The following is a 21,099-nucleotide window of genomic DNA, read 5'->3' as shown; positions in this document are numbered from 1 at the left end:
TCTCTCTCTCTCTCTCTCTCTCTCTCTCTCTCTCTCTCTCTCTCTCTGTGTGTGTGTGTGTGTGTGTGTGTGTGTAGGGCTCCAGGGATCAAACTCAGGTACAATCAGATTTGGCAGCAAGTGCCTTTACCTGAGATATCTTGACAGTTGGAAATAATACATTCAGACTATAGTATATATTCAGCCCCCAAACCTATGAGGAACTCATATTTTCCCTCAACTTCTAAACAAGTTTCAGTTAAATATAGGCCTAATTCCATATAACAAGTAAACAAGTCCAGAACTGACTGACCTCCTAACTTTGATTCCAGTTTACCTCACTCACTATATTCTATCACATAAACAGGGAGCTGCGTCTGCTCACTTGTTTCTAGTGTATCGTGTCACCGTGGGATTAAGAAGCATTCTTCAAGGAACTGGGAATCAAGGGTCTAATTCTAGTTCTCTCTCAGATAGCTGTGTATGTAACCTAAAGAAAGTGTAACTCTTAAGTAACTTTTCTCATTTATAAAAATAATATATATATACTATTATTCACCAACAAATTATTTCTGTTTTTCTGAGGCAGGGTTTTTCTGTGTAGCCCTGGCTGTCCTGGAACTCAATCCGTAAACCAGGCTGGCCTCGAACTCAAGAGATGTGCTTTCCTCTGCCTCCTGAGTGCTGGGGCTAAGGGCGTGCCCACTACACCCAGTGTAAACATTTTGTGTATGGATGCTTTGCTTGCATGTTATGTCTGTGTGCCACGTGCATGCTTGGTGCCTATAGAGGCCAGAAGAAGGTGTCAGATGTCCTGGAACTGGAGTTACAGATGGTAATTAGCTGCCATGTGGTAATTAGCTGGGCATTGAACGTCTGGGAGAGCAGCTCTTAACCACTGAGCCACCTCTCTAGCCCCAACAAATACTTGTGAAAACCCCTGGTACTAAGCACGATCACTCTGGAAGTGGTGAGCACTGTATGTTATGTTGTAAAGCTTGTTGTAGACTGTCCCTTAGCTTCACCTGTCCAGCCCACCCCCATCTTCTAACCTCAAGAGCCTGGAGGCATGTCTTCCGGAAGCTGCTGCAGGTGCTTCCAGTCAGAACACTCATGATGGAATTCACAGCCACAGAGAGGGAGGCCTGGAGTCTCTGATGAGTCTGGAGTAAGGGAAAACTGTATTAGTCACAAGGTACTGGCTCTAAGAATGCCAGAGGGGTGAGGATTCTAGTCAAGGCAGAGCATCAACAGCGCTACCACCAGTACTTAATAAGATAATGACATGACACCGATTTCTGTTGTTTTACAACTCAAGACTTTCTCTTCTCTCATAGAGAAGGCATAACAACATAGATATACTAAGAAAAGACAGCACCGGGGAGTGAATGGGGCATGTAGCTCAGGTAATGAGTGCTTGCCTGGCATTCATGAGGCCCTGTGCTCAAGCCCCAGCACAGAATAAACCAGGTATATAGCACATACCTGTAATCCCAGAACCCTAGACATAGAGGCAGGAGGATCAGAAAGAAGGTCAAGGTCATTCTCCTCTAAGAGTTTGAAGCTAGCTTAGACTATGTTAGTCCGGTTCCGAAACAAACAAGACAATAGACATATTTGGCACTGGATCTGGCTCACAGTGACTAGCAAGCACTGCTCTCACAGAGGGTCAGTTCCAAGCATCCATGTCAGGCAACCCACAGCCACCTAGCTCCAGTGGCCTCTATGAGTACCTGTATATATTTTAATTAAATTAAAAATAATTTAATGGCATAAGGCATCTAAGACAGATGGTGGCAAGCAAGTGAGCTCCCTGGAGATGGCCCACCATCTTGCTCAGCTTTGATGGGTGCACTCTGGTGAGACACAGCCCCAGAGACTTCACCCCAGGACTGCTTCTTGCTACTGATGTGGATTCTCATGTTTGTCTTTGCCATGCTCCTCATTTATTTGGCTTGGTGTGAGTGGACACCAGGAGACTCTCACTGCCTGTAGCCTGGTGTGATTGCCTCCTGGGTAATAGCCCACTCTGTTGGGCAAATTTCCTGCAGATCAATATGAAGATGTACTTTCATATAATAATGCTGTTTAGATGTATTGATGACTTTATAGAATTTCTGATTTGATTCAAATAATTTTAAGAAGAATGTTTAAGGAGATTTTAGTTGTTTTGCCAGAAAGATATAATAAAGTTAGAATCAAGAATAGAATGCCCCACTCCTCATAGAATAGTGAGTAAAGGCTGTGTAATAAAGAGGACAATGAGCTTTCATAAATTACACTAAGAAGAGAAGTAGGCTTGGGACAGATTCGTGATCAAGAAGAAACATTCATTCTAGGTCAAGTCCAAGGAAGAAGCCACAGGTGTGCACTATGATAAAGCAAGGCCATGTGAAACTGTTGCTTTGAACTTATAATGAGCTTATAGAATGCAACACTGCTTTGAACTTATTATGGACATCCTTCTGTTACTTTCCGTATGTGTAATTATCTGTGAGGTCATTTTATAAAGAATATTTTTGTCTAAGAAGGTATAAAAAGGCTCAGAGAAAAAATAAAGTGTGGCTGTTAGGGCTCTACACCATCCCCACTAAATGTATATATGTATATATATGTATATATATATATATATATATATATATATATATATATATGTATATATGTGTGTTTTTATATATATGTATATATGTCTGTATGTACAACATGCATATATGTATATGTGTCTGTCTGTCTCTATATACATACATATGAATGTATATAAATATGCATGTGCACATGTTTTTTAGTGCTACTGCTGTTGCTATTCAAGCATGAACTGGCTGATTGAAGCCTAAATGAAAGCTTAACTCCCTGTCCATGTGCAGTGCTATGAAGAGGCAGACTCGGAAGAGGTACCAAGGGAAAGGAGGGCCCAAGGCTATCCATGCCCAGGCTGTCAATTTCTTATTACCTTGGCAACTTGGTGCTGCAACTCCAAGACCTGGTCCACAACTGACTGGATGGAATCTTGAACCATGCTGCGGCTCTCTGAGAGGATGGTGCTGAGATGAGTTGTGAGCAAAGTGTGGAGTCCTAAGAGGATAAGAATGTTAGGACCCAAGAGTGAGGACGATTACTACTTACATGTTGTGTCAGGACCGAGGCTGGGAGTAATGCCTTCTGGAAGAAGCTACTTCTATCACCTCACCACAAATAACTAATTTTTAGAGACAGCCCCTCTCAGTTCTCATTTGCAAAAGCAAACTGAGGAAAATTTAAGTGAGTTACATTGTTTTTGAAGAAACAAATGCTTGATTCATGCTATGAACAATGATAGTGGTATCTTCCAAAGTGGTATCCTCTTCCAAAGGAGAAAGAAGCCTCTTAGGAGTGCCTAACCCTCTTCCTACTTGAACATCACTGTTAAGTGAGCCTCTGTTGTTGGCAGTGTGTCATTTCTCACATGCTGTGGTTAAAAAAAAAAAGGCTAAAACATACAAAGATTACTCTGGGAACTGTTAATGTAAGACCATTTAAATTGAGTTAAGGGTGGGGATGCTGCTCAGTCAGAGCACTTGCCTAGCAAGTAAGTAGCCTTGGGTTTGATCTCTAGCATCACATAAACTGGGCATAGCACATTCCTGTAATCCAGTACTTGGGAGGCGGAGGCAGAAGGATAAGTAGTTTAAGGGCATCCTCGGCTAACCAGTGCATTTGAGGCTGCCTGGGGACATAGGAGATCCTGTCTCAAAATAAACTACTTAAAAATAAACAAATTGGGGTGATCTCAGATGAGGTAAGCATAGCCACCCCTGCTTAGCATTACTCAGAGACTGCCATGTGGGGATGGAGACGTGGTTCAGTGGTTAGGAGCACTGCAGAGGACCAGGTTTGGTTCTCAGCACCACATGGAGACTCACACCATCTATAATTCCAGTTCCAGTGATTCTGACTCCTGTTCTGGGCCTCTGGCCTGAGGATGCTAAGCACCCATGTGGTACATATACATACAGGCAGGCAAAACATTCATTTACACACACACACACACACACACACACACACACACACACTTTTTAAAGTGAAGGTTAGGAAGATCAGTTACTATCACAGGGCACCACAAAGCTCTCCAGGGAGACCAAGTTAAATATGGATTTATAAAGGAACGTGTAACCAGAAATAAGAGAGTGCAGATTAAAGGTTGTTTTATCACCCGTCAGTGACACTGAGGTAACTTCACTCATCTCACTTCAGTGCAGAAAATAGCTTTTCTTATCTGTTCTCTCAGATATGTTGTCTAGATAAACTGAGATCATGCAAAAGGAAGTATTTTGAAATACACATGCAGTGTTCAAAGGGGGAAGAATTGCTGTTGCCATGGTGATGGAACACGTAGATTCAATTTTTATACATTGGCCTCAAGAAGAACCCAAGAAATGAGAAGCTTTTGAAAGCAGACATTTAATTTAAAAAAAAACAACCAAAGTTACTCCTAAAACTGTTCCTACCACCAGATGCTTTTGGCGATGTAGCAAAATAAGGAGTTAATCATAGAAAGTTACCATGACAAGGTGGGCGGGAGGCCAGCGACTGATTTTAAAGACACATGAACAGACTAATTCTGCATAATCTTCTTCCTAAACCAAGGAGCTCTAGAGAAGGTGTCCAGGGCAGTAAGGAAAGCTGGGGAAAGACAAATCAAACTACCCTTGCTGTTCCTAACTGTGTATCCTTCAGAGGCTATCCTGATCCATGGAGGATTTTAAGAAAGCTTTCTTACTTACTATGTAGCAGTATAGGTTTTTTTTAATTACTATTTTTAAAGACTAAGAAAACATTATTTATGTTTATATGCAGGTATGTATACATACAGCCCTCTAGCCTGCAGAGGCCAGAGGATGGCATCAGATCCCCTGCCAGGAACTTGAGACACAAGCAGCTGTAAGCCATTTTACTTAGGTGCTGGGAACCTAACTCTGGTCCTCTGCAAGAGACCTTGCTCTTAACCACAGAACTATCTTTTCAGCCCTGGCAGTGATTTTTGTTTTGAGACAAGGTCTCACTATGTAGCTTCGGCTAGCCTAGAACTGGCTGTATACAGCAAGATGGCTTCAAACTCAAAGTGATCTACCTGCCTTTGTCTCCAAAATGTTGGGATTAAAAGCATAGGTCTGGTGGTGCATGCCTTTAACCGCAAGCACTTTGAAAGCAGAGGTAGGACAATCATCTCTGAGTTCGAGGCCAGCCTTGTCTACAAAGTGAGTTCCAGGACAGCCAGGCTTCACAGAGAAACCATGACTCAAAAACTAACCAACTAGTAAAACAAACAAAACCCCAAACCAAACAACAAAAACAGTGCATATGCCATCAGACCTGGATTTTTAATTATTATTGTTTTTTTAGCAGTGAGTTTTTAAATCTAAAACTGAGTGTAACTACTGAGAAGCTGCAGGCCTTCTGAGATATGCTAAACGGAAGTGTATAAATTATCTTAGTACAACAAAAATGATAGGTGACATTGCTTTCAAGACATCTGAGTTCTTTGGGTCTGTTCAATAGACTCAGTGTCAAACTCAAATTATCCTAGGGTTATCCTCTGGCAAACACTTTACGATTCCAGAAAGTAACAGATCTTAAGTCTCAGGATGGCATTTAGCCTCTGAAGGGCCTTTGATATTACCTAATTTAACAACTCTTGTTAAAGATTGAAGAGGGAGGCTCAGATGATGTATGTGACTTGATTTTCAAACACCACTGAGGAAGCTGCTGTAATTGTACCCTGCTTCCTCTCTCTGCTCATTCGTTTGTCTCCGTGTGCACATGCCCCAGAATCCTCGCCAAACTCTCCTTGCTCAAGCTTCATAACCCAGCTCTCTTTTCTTTCCCGCTCTCTTGGCCTCAATCAATGGAATGCGGCACCAAAGAACAGCAGCTTCTCAGAGTTGAAAGCCTGAGCACAGGGACACTGTGCTTCTCTCAGGGTGTGCACACACCAGGAAGGAGCCAGAGCCAGGAAGGCAGGTGGCAGGAAGGGCCAATCTGATTTCTGACAACCACAAATGACTGGCAGTAGTCACTGGCAGAGCTTCCGATCTGGGTTGAGTAATCTTGTTTCACCCATGATGCAGTGGGAACCAATAGCACACCAGGAAGAATACAAGAGCAGGTCTTCCATGGCTCACGAAGAAAGGAACACAGAAAAGGAGGCTTACAGATTTCCTTAAGCATGTCTAGGCTCCATTTCTTGTAACCTTCTTCAGTTTAGGAATGTATTGATCATCTCTTAAGATCTATTTCCCAGGGTTCACAGGATTAAAGCATGTGAGTAAAAGTCACTCAAAGACTTCCAAATCTTGCTACCTCTGATCACTTGGAAAGCATATGCAAAATGCACACCTCAAGCATTCTGGCTTTTTATAATATAGCAAACATAATGAATCAGTCTTCACACAACTGTACATCTTCAAATAACCCAGGTGGTTCAGATATGTGTGTTTTGTGGCCCACAAACTGAAACCATCCTGTTACTCGTGAGGAGGAAAGCCTTCCTGATAACACCCTACCTGCACTAGCACAGAGATAGGCTTCTTTCCTTGACACCATCTAGAAAGGCAGTGCTAATTCTTTACATATTACCCTCATTTAGACAGATGTCCACACTATTTAGATAGCCCTTTCTTTAGAGCTTGGCACACCCAACCTGGCTGCTGCATTTCTCTTTACATACCCCAGATTTCCACTTGCTGTACTGGGATGCCACTTTGGAAATCCACAAATAGGAAAAGTAGCAGAGCTGGTCCCTGTACATCTGTGTTCTGAGACTGACTCTCCTCAGGTGGCTCCACTTTATAATGCACATCTGGAAGCACAAACTCTAAAGGAAAAGATAAAAGACACATCTGTAAGGTAAGCCTCGTATACACAAAGTGACCCAAGAATCGACATCTTACCAGAAAGGAACCACAAGGTCTAAATGCGAACATTCAGTTCCACTTCTGAATTTGTTTCTCCACCCACATGATGGCAACAAATAGAGTTCCATGCAGAATATCAAAATAGCCAGGCATGGACATGCACAGGAAATAGCTTCCTTGTGCATTTACTGTGGAAGTATTACACAACAAATTCATTTATTTCTTGTGTAAAGTTTTTGTTTCCTTGAGAAAGGGTCTCACTAGGTAACTCTAGCTGTCCTGACACTTGATATGTAGACCAGGCTGGCTTTGAACTCACAGAATTTTCCTATCTCTCCCTCCTGAGTCCTGGATCAAAGGTATGCACCACCACACCTGGCCTCTTGTATACCTTTCTTAAGGCAAGTCTGGCTAGTAAGAGGCACAGGTCAGATTCAAACTTGAGTCATGATATTCCAGCTAATTTGTGCTACATGCTAGGTGCCATGTTAAATTCTTTGTATGTACTATTGTAAGATTTAGACTTCATAACTTTCTTGAGTAAGACCTATTCTTACCTTTTACAAATAAGAAAAGGGGCAGTCTGCTTAGGGGCATACTGTGTCCAGCATGAGCCTGTAAATGGTAGAGCTGAGTGGTAGACCTTGCCAGATCAACTCCACATCTATACTTTTAAGTACTAGCTGCACCTTTTAAAGTTCCATAGGATATCCCCATACCCAGGTGCATGGAAAGAGTATCTCCCTGTGGATCCTAGTTTTGATCTTTAAGAAACAAAGGGGGAGCAAAGGGGATTACAGCAAGTTGAGGACAGCCTAGGCTACACATTTTTATACAGTGAGACCCTGTCTCAAAAAGCAAAAAAAGAAATGAATGAGAGAAATGAGGGATGTTTCCTGTATTATTCATTCAAAATGTAATGGACCAAAGTTCAGAAACAGTGAACTGTAGAAACAATGGAAAGCAATACAGTCTGAGAATAAAAATCAAAGTGGCCCCTGGCAGTGCGCCAGGTTACACATGCCTTTAATTTAATCCCAGCACTCACTTGGGAGGCAGAGGCAGGAGGATCCCTACAGGTTTGAGGCCAACATGGTTTACAGAGAGAGTTCCAGGACAGCCAGGGGTACATAAGGAAACTCCATCTCAAAAAAAAAAAAAACAAAACCAAAACCAAAACCAAACCACACACACCCCTAAAAAAGAAAGAAAAAAAAAGAAACGAGAAAAAGAAAGAGGAGAGGGAGATGTTGTTTATTAGCTCAGCTGGTAGGCTGTTACCTAACATACATGAAACTCTGGGTTCAATCCCAGCACTGTATAAATCAGGCATAGTGACATATGTCTGTAACCCAGCACTTAAAAAGTAGAAGCAGAAGGATTAGAAGTTCAAGGTCATTCTTGGCTTCATATCAAGTTGGAGGTCAACCTAGGCTACAATGAGATTAAATCTCAATTTTAAAAAATCCCAGAAATGCAGTTAGGCCCCCTTCTATTCTGGACTCATGACATCCCACATTAAGACTGAGAATAATTTCCTCTCAAAACTACTTACTTCCAGGGACTTCCCAAGGCTGCTTCCTCTCATCCTGTTCTCTGGATAATGTTCTCAAGAACAAAGATGCTCCCCTAGAGGCTGACCTTTTAGATTACCCTAGAGATGCTGCCTTGTCCCAAGGTACAGCAATCTTTTCATACTAGTGGAAATCCTAGAATACCCCTTTCTCTACTGGCCATTTTCCATAGGGCTCAAAGCGTCAAACTGTGAACTGTAACCCTCTAAGACCGAAGCCATGTCTGCAACCCATTCCTTGGTTGTAGTCACTGGTCCAGTCATTAACCATCCAATTTCTAATAACTATGCTGTTTTAGTACAGCTTACCCCAAATTAACATGGTTAGACCCTGCATGAGTATCATGGTCAGCTTTCTAGGTTTAAGTTATTAAAGCTGGCATCTGTGTTACGTTTAAGTTCTTCTAAGTAGTTCTCTGTGTGTTAACACTCATTTCAATAGGAATACTGTCTTCTCCATGTACAAGAATGGTTGTTCCCTCATATACTGTGCTAAAGTTCCCAAACTGACAAATGAAAGTATGGCAGAAACCTTCAGGAAAAGCTTGAAGAATAGAGGCACCAGCAGGAGTGAGAGAGCAAATGTCAGACTGCACTGGAAGCGCAGGTTTGACTAAGCCTGACTGTGGAACACACTGCCTGACTCCATGGACTCTCGGATGTGGTCAGATCCCATCCTATTGTCAGGCCAGCACATCATTGGGTCCTATTTTCAAATATATCTGTTATTTATATTAATTTCTTTAATTCCTCAGGTTTCTAAGTTTTGGTACCAAATATAGATACATACGTGTATCCAAATTGAGATCTGAATTGGGCACCATAAACAAATTGTGTTTCTTCCAGTTAATGAAATAAGACGTATCTCTGAAGACAGTAGTACTTGGTTGCTCTTGATCTGATGATATCAGAGGCAGACCCAAAGGTCCATATAGAAATATGTATGGCTGTTAAAGAAAACTGTCAAAGTTTTCTTTCAACTATGTATTCACTTATATAAAACAAACTTACATCCTGACCTCGTTCACACTCCTAGGAATATATAAATATACTAGACAATTGCATGTTTAGCCTTTTTTCACAACAAAGTCAGGTATGATGCACCTGAGGATCCTTGATCTTTGTAGGGGGTTAATGAATGTGGGCTACATGTAGAACACTGGGACAATTTATTGATTCCTCTTCCCATCTGATCATAGATTTGAGCGGCATCAGAGGTTAAACGCTACGTTCTGGAGGTATGAAGATGAGTCCTCAGATTCAGTATCTATGCTCAAGTTTTACCTTATTTTAGTATGTGGGACAAATAAAACCTAGAAAACTTCAATATAAGATGCTGCATGCTTGGATAGAACTACAAAGGAGTGTTTTCTAGAAAGTAATTGAGAAACTTCCTCTCACTGTATCCAGCCCTATTCTCCAACCCAAACAAAGGCCCTGGGAAGATTCGCTCCCCTCTGGACTGTAGCTTTTTATGCTTACCCTCAAGCTGGGTTTCTCACTGTCCATTAGCACCTGACACTTGGAAGCAGATGTTCTTTGTTGGGGGAGGGGCTATCTGTATACTATAGACTGAAAGGTTTTGGAAAGTCACAGAACAAGGAAGGCTAAACTCTCAGAAGTCTCCCTCAGCACCCATTATCACAGTAACTAAGACCTCCACACTCATTGCTCAGGGTCAAAGGATTGTTGAGCTGCTTCATGAATTGAAGGGTAGAGTGCCTGGAGGGAGCTCTGCCCATCTTGGAACTCACTCTGGCCTTGAACTCAGAGATCTACCTGCCTCCTAACAGCTGGGATCAAAGGCCACACTACTCAGCTGGTGTTTTACTTTTTACAACTATCTTCATTTTATTTGTATGGGTGTTTTTGTCTGCATGCATGTCTGTGTAGCACATCCATGAAGTGCATGTAAAGGCCAGAAGAATGTTAAATCCTCTGGAACTAGAGTTACAGAGAGTTGTGAACTGGTCTGTGGATGCTAGGAATCAAACCCAGGACCTCTAGAAGAGCCACCAGTACTCTTAATCACCGAGCCATCCCTCCAGTTCCACACCTCTTTGAGGTAGGGTTTCATTTAGCTTAGACTAGCCTCAAACTATATAGCCAAGGGTGACCTTGAACTTTCTGATTCTGAGTTCACCTCCTGAATGCTGGTATTACAGGTATACACCTCTATACCCAGTATATGTGGTACTGAAATCCAAATGCAGGGCTTGGGGAACACTAGGCAAACACTCTCCCAAATGAATGATATTACCAGCTCTTAATTGGATGCTTAAAGCTATTTACATTTAATATAAATACAGCCATGGTTGTACTTAAATCTATCCCCTTGCTATCTTGCTTTCCATTTGTTCTCTTTACTATTTTTAGATTCTATTTTGGATTGAATATTTTATCTCCCTTTTGACATATTAGTCATCACTCATTGCTTTAGGCTTTAAAATCTTATTAGGATCCAACTTCAAGTAATATTCTAACAGTTGACATACACACATACATACATCCAACAAATACACTTCTATTCCTTCCCGATGGCTTTGTGTTATTGTTATCAAGAGTTGGAGGTGGATAGGATCAAGATACATTATATGCATGTATAAAATTGTCAAAGAATAAAAATTATAAAGGATTTCCTTAAGCATTTTTTAAAGATTTATTTGTTTATTTTATATGAGTACACCATCACTGTCTTCAGACACACCAGAAGAGGGCATTGGGTTCCATTACAGATGGTTGTGAGCCACCATGTGGTTGCTGGGAATTGAACTCAGGACCTCTGGAAGAGCAGTCAGTGCTCTTGACCACTGAGCCATCTCTTCAGCACCTCCTTAAGCATGTTTATAATACTGCTCATTAGTAAATTCTTGACTCTTTTGAATGGCTGAAAAGCCTCAATCTTGCATTTATTGGTTTCGTTTTGGGGTAGGGGGTCCTTGAAGGAAGTTTTCACTCTGTATCCTAGGTTGGCCTTAAAACTCCTGTCCATTTTCTGGCCCCAGGCTCCCATGTACTGGAATTACAGGAATAAACCATCAGGACCAGCCCTTGTCTTCACTTTGTGTGTTCATGTGTGCAGGTGCACTGATGTGTGTGCATGTGTAGGTCAGAGGACAACCTTGGCTGGCATTCTTCAGATACCATCCACCCTACTTTGAGACAGTGTTTCATTGACCTCAAATTAAGCTGGTCTAGCCAGCCAGTGAGCCCCAAGGATCTATCTTATCTCTCTCTCCTTAGTACTTGAACCGTGTGTGTGTGTGTGTGTGTGTGTGTGTGTGTGTGTGTATGTGTGTGCGCGCAAGTGCACATCCGTGGGAGGCTGTAGGAGTTGGTTTTAAACATGTTTTCTGAGGTAGGTCATCAGGTAAGCAATTTACTGACAGTCACATCCCTAGCCCCTTACCTTTATTTTGAAAATTATTTTCTCTGTGTATGGAATCCCAGGTGGATTACTTTTTCTTCTCTTTCCTTTCAGTACCTGGAAAAACTGAAACCAAAGCCAAAAACAATTCTGCTTTCTTCTAGATGTTTTCAAGGAGAAGTTGCTGCCATACTTATCTTCTCTCTTCTCTGTACTATGTCCTGTTGCTTTCAGCAATTTCAGTACAATGTGTTTTGGGCAATTTTCTTTATTTCTTACACTTAAGGGTTCACAGACAATGGGGTCTGCAGACTTACAGTCCATCAGTTTTGGAAGTTTGACAACTAGCATTTGATTTACTCCTTGCCCCTTCTGGCCTCTAATTATGCACCACCAGATTAGGCACTAGAAATCACCTGAAGGTCGTTGCTCTTTCATGAAATCTAAAAAGTCTTTTGTTGTGGTTTCATTTTAAGTAGTTTCTGTTGCTGTCTTCAAGTTTATGCAATTTTTCTTTTGCAATGTGTAAATCTGCCATTAAGCATACCTGGTGAATTTTCAATCTAAAATTCATAATTTGCATCTCTAGACATTCAATTAGTTAGTATCTTTTAAAATACATGTGTTTTCCTTGTCTTTAATATGACCAGTTGCTCCTCTCACTGCTTGATATGACATGTGTGTGAGCATGCATGTGGGTGCATGTTGAGGCCACAGGTCAATATTAGGTGTCTTTTTCAGTCACTTTTCATCTTATTTTTTGAGACAAGTTCTCCACTGAGCCTGGAAGACAGGGGTTTAGCTGGCCAGCAGCACCGAGGAGCTTCCCGTCTCCACCTCCTCAGAGCTGATTACACATGGACCAGTCTTCGTGTGGACACAGGATGGAATTCAGTGCCTCATGCTTGTACAGCCAGCACTTTTGCCGATCAAGCCATTTTTTGTTTTGTTTTTGAGACAGGATCCTAACTTATGTAAATTCAAGATGACTCTAAACTCATGGAAATCCTCCTGCCTCACAAGTACCAACATTACAGAAGTGGCCATCACATCTGGCCAGTTGTAGGTGTCGAATGTCTCTGTGTACTATCATTATTTTGTCCACTGATTATTTTTCCTTATTTCGGTCTTAATTTTTTCTTCTTTCCATGTAAGGTATTTATTAAGTACCATACTATGAAGTTTATCTAGTTGAGTACAGGGTATTTTTGTGTCCTATGAAGATTTCCACCTTTTAGTCCTCTGAAAAACTACCAAATTTCCTGTAAACAATGTAAGCCTTTGGGATCTTGCCTCAGTTTGTCATATGGGATAAGAGGGAAGCTTCAAGTCTAGCGCTCATTGTTGCCTATTATTTAGGAAAAATTTTCTGAACTCCAACCTGATGTCGTGAAATATGAATTTTTTATTTAGGCTGATGGGGACAACTGTCCCGGCATTGTGTGAGCCAGCACTGGCCCTGGCACTCTGGATCTATGTAGTCCTCTTCTTCCATTGTCGTTATTTAAAGTTCTAGCTGCCTGACTCTCACATCATCTCCTCTCAGATCCACCAGACTCTAGGTGAGTGTCCCCCTGCGCCGCAGCCTGGAGACTCTCTCCCAGTCTGGCAAGGCAATGTAAGGGTTCTCTTTAGAACACTGTTCTATACAGCTTGTTATATAAAGCTCTGTGAATGTGCACAGCCTTAACATTTGTCTTGACAAGACAGTGGCCTCTACCTTGTGTAGATGGTTTTCCCTTATCCACAGTTTGGGGGAGTTCTGTTTTCTTGGGTCATTGTAGAAGTGACACTGCGTTTAAAATAATGGTATAGAGAATGGACAGCATTCACTCTTATCATGAAAATTAGCTGATAGGCCAAGAAAGCCAAGCTTAGGCTCATCCACATCTTGGCTGCCAATGAGCTGAGAGACGAAAGGCTGACTGTAAAGCAGAGTGGATGAGCGATGAGCACAAAGACAGCAAAGACAGATGCATAGTAATCAAATACAATATCTACTTGCCTTGTAGCCAACATCAGACACCTATGTTTTGAAATGCTAAGTTAAAACACTATCAATAATTGATTTATTCTATATATCTAGTCTCCAAAAGCGTGTCATGTCTGATGGTGCCAATATTACTGTCTGCTCATGGAATGTAACATGGGAAGCTGCACAGCACCACAAAATGAAGTCATTAATGCACACAGCACACACATGTTCAATTTGTGTGGTACCTCAATATGATATGTTTAAAATTCTTTTTTTTTTTTTTTGATTTTTTGAGACGGGGTTTCTCTGTGTAGCCCTGGCTGTCCTGGAACTCACTCTGTAGACCAGGCTGTCCTCGAACTCAGAAATCCACCTGCCTCTGCCTCCCCAGTGCTGGGATTAAAGGCGTGCGCCGCCACCGCCCGGCCACATCAATTATTATAGTTCTAAAAAATATCAACACCACAGCAGGAGAAAATCAGCCCATGAGATACTATCACTTTAAATCTGAGAGGAAAGAGGTGGCTGGCTCAATCAGTTGCCTCCACCACACAGCATGTACACCATGTCCCAGTCTCAACAAGGTATACAGAACATCTGCTAATGTGACAAAACAGGAGTGGTGGCTCACATCACATCCCAGAACTCAGGAGATGGAGGCACAAGGATCAAGAGTCTAAGGTCATCCACAGCTACACACTGAGTTTCAGTGCAGCCTGGTGTATAAGAGAACCTGTCTCACACACACACACACACGGGCACACGCACACACATACACACACGCATGCACACACACACGCACACACCATTCCTTGCTCCAGTCTCTCCTAACTTCTGTAACAGACATTGGTTTCCTTATTACATTCTTCAGTTCCTTCAAGCGATGACTTTTGCCTTTCTATGTATGTAGTTTTAACTCAGGACTTGTTAGTCCTTATTCCACTTAGCTCACTGATCTAGTAAGTACTAACTCTTCTCCTTCAGCACTCTGAACATGCTGTCAGATACTCTTGCCAAAGCATGCAGTGGTTTCCCACTGCACAGAATGAGAGGTCACATGCCCTCATAAGGCAGGCGAGGCCTACCACACTCACGCCAACCATTTCTTCTTGTCCCATCGCTTCCTTTCACTGTTACAGTTCTCAGTTCCTTGGCAAACACTTCAAAAGCCTAGAATCATTTATACAAATCATACAGGGTTCTAAAAACTAATTCATATATAAAGACTTTGACAAAATCAAAATTAAAGAACCTTTATCTTCAAAGGGAATTGGCTAGAACCTGCTAAAAGGATATGGAGACTGAAGAAATCCTGTTCACGTGGCTGGAGAAGCCCTTGGGGCTGGGACACAGAGCAGCAGCTGGAGTCAGTGTCAGCTCTCCCAGCAGGCCCACGTCAGCCTTAGCCTCAGGGATGAACAGTGGTGCCGGATGGCCTAGCACAGGGTGGATTCTGCTGCAGTGTTGTTCACTCCAATTAAATTCTGGTTTACTATTTAAAAACATACAAATTTAACTTTTTTCTTCACGAAATTATTTAATGGGCATTTAAAATTCCTTAACTTCTCAGTATATACATAGCCTATTTTATCTGCATGCAGTTAGAAAAATGGGCATTCCAAAGATTATATCCTGGCTCCTGTTTTTGTTGTCTGATAGTTTCTTATTCTCAAATTATATTTTTTTCCATTACAATTATATTCTATGGTTCCAAACATATGTTTCCAAAATCACTCAAAGATCAGCACTGTGTGTGACAACTGTGAGCAAATGACCTAAATAAAGGCGGTCGCATGGCTCCCAAGACAACTTCTGCACACACTACACCTTCCTCTTTGTAGGTCCGAGGGAACAGTGAGGCTCTCATTCTTCCAAACAAAGAAGATGGTTGATTTATTTACCACCCAACACTTCTCTTCCAAACAGAAGATATACAAGAAGAGAGAAGAGGAAGGGAAACAGAAGAGAGGGGGAGGAACGAGGAAAGGAAAAGGCAGGCAGACCATTTCTATCTTCTACCAATAGTCATGCTCACAATAGAGAAAAGCAGGCAGGACAGTAAGCTTGCTTTTACCTCGCATAGCGTTGAAAGCCCACAACTAGAGTGATTCCACTGCACAGCCTCAAAGTAGGTTCATTCTCTGCCCTGCAAATCAAACCAAACCAAAATCTATGTCATCTCTCAATTAGTCATGTATGACTTCAAATACCCAGAGATAACAGGAATTAAGCAACCAGAACACACAGAACACACACACACACCACAACCTTTAACCTCAATGAAAGGAAGAAACATGTAAGATTGAGATGAACATAGTTATTTGTTAAAAGCTACTATAGAATAAGAAAATGTGAGGGTCTCAGGATTAGTTTCAAGGAAATTTTGGACTAAAAATTCAAATTGTAAACCTATTGTAAACAGGGCAATAATGCTTAAAAATCATTCAAAGCTGTAAAATTGCTTACAGACCCAAAGATCTCTGCAGAGAGGATCCCATTCACCGTTACATTGAAATTAAACTTGAGCTGCAAAACAACAAATGAAGGGTGAGATTTCACACCAGTCTGGATAGACATTAAAACGTCCACAGTAGAAGCAGTAGAAACTGCAAGAGAAGAACTGTGGCTCACACACCCAACCCACAGTACCAGGAAGAAGTCTCAGGGGAGTTCAGGGGTCCCAGGGAACTACCAGAAAAGGACTTACAACATCCCTTCCCCCACAGGCCAGAACCCCACTAACACTGAAGCTGCTGGGACCAATGCCCCACCCTACCACAGGGAACTGCTAGAGTCAGAGAGATCTGAGAACTTCGTTTTCAACTCAGTGCAGTTGTGCAAGCAATTCAGTCAATAAGGACTCTTACTTCTTCCTTTTTGTTATTTCTCACCCTTGCATGCGTGTCTTGGGATGTTTTTGCTTTCCTTTGCATTGTCTGGATAGGTTTTAAGACTCTCTGGCTTCTAATCTATTGCAAATTGACTTTTACATTTTTTAATTATCTGGTGCATGTCACCAGAGACCAGAAGAAGGTGTCCAATTCCCTGGAGCTGGACCTGACATGAGTCCTGGGAACTGAACTCAGGTACTTTTACAAAAATACATACTGCTCATCGTTTTACAAAAGATTAGAAACGAGAGGCAAGACAACAGTGTGTTTAACTAGTGAGCCGTCTCTCTTGCTCTCAACTCCTCATCTTATTGACTAAAGTTAGAGGAGAATCCGTATTATTCTTGGTTGTTTATTGTGACGTACGGTCCACTGTCATTAATTGGCAGATGTTTGTATACAATGTAGAGCAGCTGCTCTTCCAATTATTTCCTATGAAAACAGAACTTAACACCCTGAGCTCCTGGACTGAAGAATTATTTTCTGAACCAAACACTGAACACTATCACATCCAAGCCCTACTTGAAAATTTCAAATACTTCAACTGAAGTGATACAGATGATTAAAGCAAATAACCAAGCAATGAAACAACAGCAGATGGTAAATCCCAGTGTAGTATCTTAAGAAACAGAAATGACTAAGACAACATAACTCCTCCAAAATTAATAATCATATAGAAATTCAATCTAAGGAAAGTGTGGTAGATGAAAGCCCAGACAGAACTCAAAAGAATGGTTATGAGTATTCAAAGCACAAATGAAATGAATGAAATAAGGAAGGCGGTGGTTATTATAAAAGAGGAATTCCACAAACAGAAGTACTGAAGAAAAACAAGCTGAAGCACTGGAGGGGAGAACATAGTAAGTCAAATAAAAGAACTCTGGAAAGTCTCATCAACATAATGTGTCAGGAAGGAAACAAAATATTTGCATTTGAAGACAAAGTGGAGAAACCAGAACAATTCAACATAGAAAGAAATAAAATAAGAAGAAAGGACCATGAAGATGCACATGCACACACACACACACACACACACACACACACACACACACACAAATAAGCCACACCCAAAAAGCAGTTAAGCAAGAAAGGAGTAGGAAAGACAAAACTGCAAAAATCAACAAAATGGCTGGAATCAATACACATCTTTCATTAATGACTCTGAATATTAATGGTATTAATTTCCCACACAAGGCAAAGACTAGTAGATTGAACCAAAAACTAGGAACCATTTATTTGTTGACTCTAAAAACTTAGTTCACCACAAAAGATGGACACTTTTGAAGGACAGAAAAAGGTATTCAAGTAAATGCTCCTAGGAAAGAAACAGCTGCTGTTGTTCTAATATTTGACCAAACTTCAAACAAAAGCTAGTGGGAAAAGAAACAAGTGGTCACTGATTAAGGAAAATAATCTGTTGAGAATATAACAATTCTAAAACTTGTATGCTCCAAATACCAGTGCACACAATTTCCTAAAAACAAATGTAGCTAGATGTAAAGTCACAGATTAACTGTAGCACAATAGTGGTGGGCGCCTTCAATGCTCTCACCAACTGGCAGTCAATCCCAATAAAGAGTAGATAAGCAGAATCAAATGACGTCATAGATAAATGAACGTAACAAAAATCTACAGAACATTGCAGGATACAGAACAGCCTATGTCACTTTCTCTAAAATACAACACAGGTTAGGGCACAAAGAAAGTTTTAACAAATACAGGAAAACTGAGTGATTCTTTGGGTTCTGTCTCATCACCATAGGCTAACATTTCACACCAACAATAAGGAAAACTCTAGAACACACACAGACAATAAAACTACTACAGTATGATGCAAACAACACACTACAGAATGATGAAAAGTCCTTGAGGAAATCAAGAAGAGATAAAGACACTTCTAGAGACAAATGAAAATGAACACAACATACAGAGAACTATGGGGTATGATGCATGCAGCCCTTAGAGAGAAGTGTAAAGTTCCAAGTGCCTACAACTAAGAAATGAAGTGACTGAACAACATATCTTAGAACTCCAGAGAAAGAACGAGCCCCAAATCCACACACAGAAGTCACTCACAATCAGGGCAGATATTAATTACATGGAAAGAAAAATAAAGATACAAAGATAGATAAAGCCCTAGCCAAAACTAACAGAAAGAAAAGACCCAAATTAATAAAACTAGACATGAAAAGGGAACCGTACAACAGGCACCTGTACAGTTCAGGGAATCACTAGGCCTTATCTAAAAATATATATGCTCCTCTAAACTAGAACACCTAAAGCTCATGATCTCCCAAGATTGAACCAAGGTGAGGCTGGCATGGTGGCACATTCCTTTGATCCCATAGTCCAAGGGCAGGCAGACCTTTGAGTTCTAGGCTAACCAGGGCTACTCAGGTTCTTGTTTTGGTTTTGTTTAAAGAAAACATAGATAAAATGATAATATTTAAAGAATAAACAACTTAACCTTGTGATGAACTATGATGATTTTTCGTAAAAAATGCCTTATAACCAGACAGTCTGTCATAAAACTTCGTGGATTTTCATCAACCTATAACAAGAAAACACAACTTTAACCCCAACAGTGCAAATGAGTCAAGTAGACATTTCCTCCTATAAAAGTGGATATTTTTGTCAGTTTAGAGATATTCATGGAGACATAACTTAGAAAATGAGAAATGTACAAAAAAAAAGAAGATAGAGACTTGACACAGATATAAACCTACTTCAGGAGGGCAGTGGTGGTGCATGCCTTTAATCCCACTACTTAGGAGGCAGAGACAGGCAGATCTCTGTGAGTTTCAGGCCAGCCTAGACTATAGAGTTCCAGAACAGCCCAGGCTAGACACAGAAATACTGTTTCAAACCCCCACCCCTCCAAAAGAAAATCTACTTCATAGAACTTCAAGAGACACAAGAATAAAAGACCAGTGTAAATCTACAATGTCAAAGCCACTTTTGGGAACATATCTGGAGTAATTAAAACTAGAGATGAGTAACTGTATCATTATTGTCTACCGTGCTTTAGTATGATCTGTATTAAGAAGAGAAGTGAAGGGCTGGGGAGATGAGCAGTTAGTGAAGTGAGTGCCTTGTAAATGTGAGGATGTTCTGTAGCAATTTCCTGGAGATTGAAACTGCAGAGAATAAGATTGTACAGGGAAGCTTCTCAAGACAGAAGTAAACAACTCAAAATAGCTCCAGGAAGTCCCTGAAACTGATCAGATGATACACTGTTCCTCCCCAAGAATAAACATTAAAGACTGCAGAGAGTCACTCTAGGACAAGCCCAGCCACTTGAAAGAACCATAAATCAGCCAGTTTGGCTGGGAGAGGTTTAAGATAACTGAGCCACCTTGGAAAGGACACTCTCCAACCAGTTGAGCTGCCTGCAGGCTTCTACAGTGAGCTCCAGGTTCCCAGCTTTTGTGACCTGTTATTCATGCTGGGGTAGGCCTTGGTGGGTGATGCAGCTGTTTTGAGTCATTTTTGCTCCTGAAACTCCTGACCTATACCCTGTAAGTACAACCAGCCATCTTAGATCTTTTTACCAACACAGCAAGTGCAGTCCACAGCTTATGACTGGCTCTTAAAGGGGACAATTTACTATTATTCTCTGTTGACCTAATATAACTTGCTTGGTGCTTTTAGTCTGATTAGATGCAGTACCTGTTTCTTTCGAATCTCATATATCTAAATTATAAAACTTTTTACATTGTCATATAAATTACTTATTTCTCCTACCGAACTATGAACCTTTCTGATTTGTAGGTTTTATTTCTATAGACCCATACATGCAAATAAGTTATATTAGTGTTTTATTGATTCTTTGTGAATATCACATCATGCACCCCAACCTACTCATTTCCCAGTCCTTTCATATTTGCCCTCCACCCTTATAACCTCCTCCTCATAAAATATTAAAATTAAAAAAGAACCTGCTGTGGAAACTACCGTATGTTATAGGGTGTCACACAGTATACCGCTTTGTCCAAACAGCTTTACTTGCAAATGTCCACTGCAATGAGTCATTGGTCTGGTTCGAGGCCTCTGGCTTCAGCTACAGCATCAATACTGGACCCTCATAGAGATTCCTCTCAGACATTCCACTGTTGCCCTGAGTCATGGACGTCTTGAAACTCTGGGTCTGTAGGACTACCCCTTCACATGCTCTAGCAGCTCAGATGTGGGGTAGATTTAGAGTCGGCTATTTCAAAGCCCTGGATCTGGGTTTGGGTGGCATTTCAGTTGGTTAGCCTGACAGCTCTCCCATGCCCTCACCATCAGGGCCAGCAGCTTCTCTGGGCTGCCTAGGTGAGGGGGTGTGGTCAGCTCTCCTGCATCAATATTGCCACTGGTGCCACCATGGGGTGGTGATAGGGTGGGACCAGCTCAGCACAGATATCATCATGGCCTCAGATGGC

At 41.3% G+C, this 21,099-nt stretch overlaps 1 protein-coding gene across 1 annotated transcript in view; it reads right to left on the bottom strand.

The window, feature by feature from the left end:
* Nucleotides 1-21,099, bottom strand: part of CUNH11orf80 (chromosome unknown C11orf80 homolog) — a 76,832-nt gene that overhangs the window by 14,196 nt on the left and 41,537 nt on the right. Inside the window, 8 exon segments of the mRNA XM_028770975.1 lie at nucleotides 1,032-1,142; nucleotides 2,930-3,051; nucleotides 6,683-6,829; nucleotides 9,233-9,383; nucleotides 15,081-15,276; nucleotides 15,859-15,930; nucleotides 16,255-16,310; nucleotides 19,143-19,226. Of these exon segments, the coding sequence (XP_028626808.1) occupies nucleotides 1,032-1,142; nucleotides 2,930-3,051; nucleotides 6,683-6,829; nucleotides 9,233-9,383; nucleotides 15,081-15,276; nucleotides 15,859-15,930; nucleotides 16,255-16,310; nucleotides 19,143-19,226 (939 nt within the window).

Source organism: Grammomys surdaster, unplaced genomic scaffold (assembly GCF_004785775.1).
Source record: "Grammomys surdaster isolate TR1022 unplaced genomic scaffold, NIH_TR_1.0 205, whole genome shotgun sequence".
Classification (NCBI taxonomy): domain Eukaryota; kingdom Metazoa; phylum Chordata; class Mammalia; order Rodentia; family Muridae; genus Grammomys; species Grammomys surdaster.
This window is presented reverse-complemented; position numbering and strand designations above follow the sequence as displayed.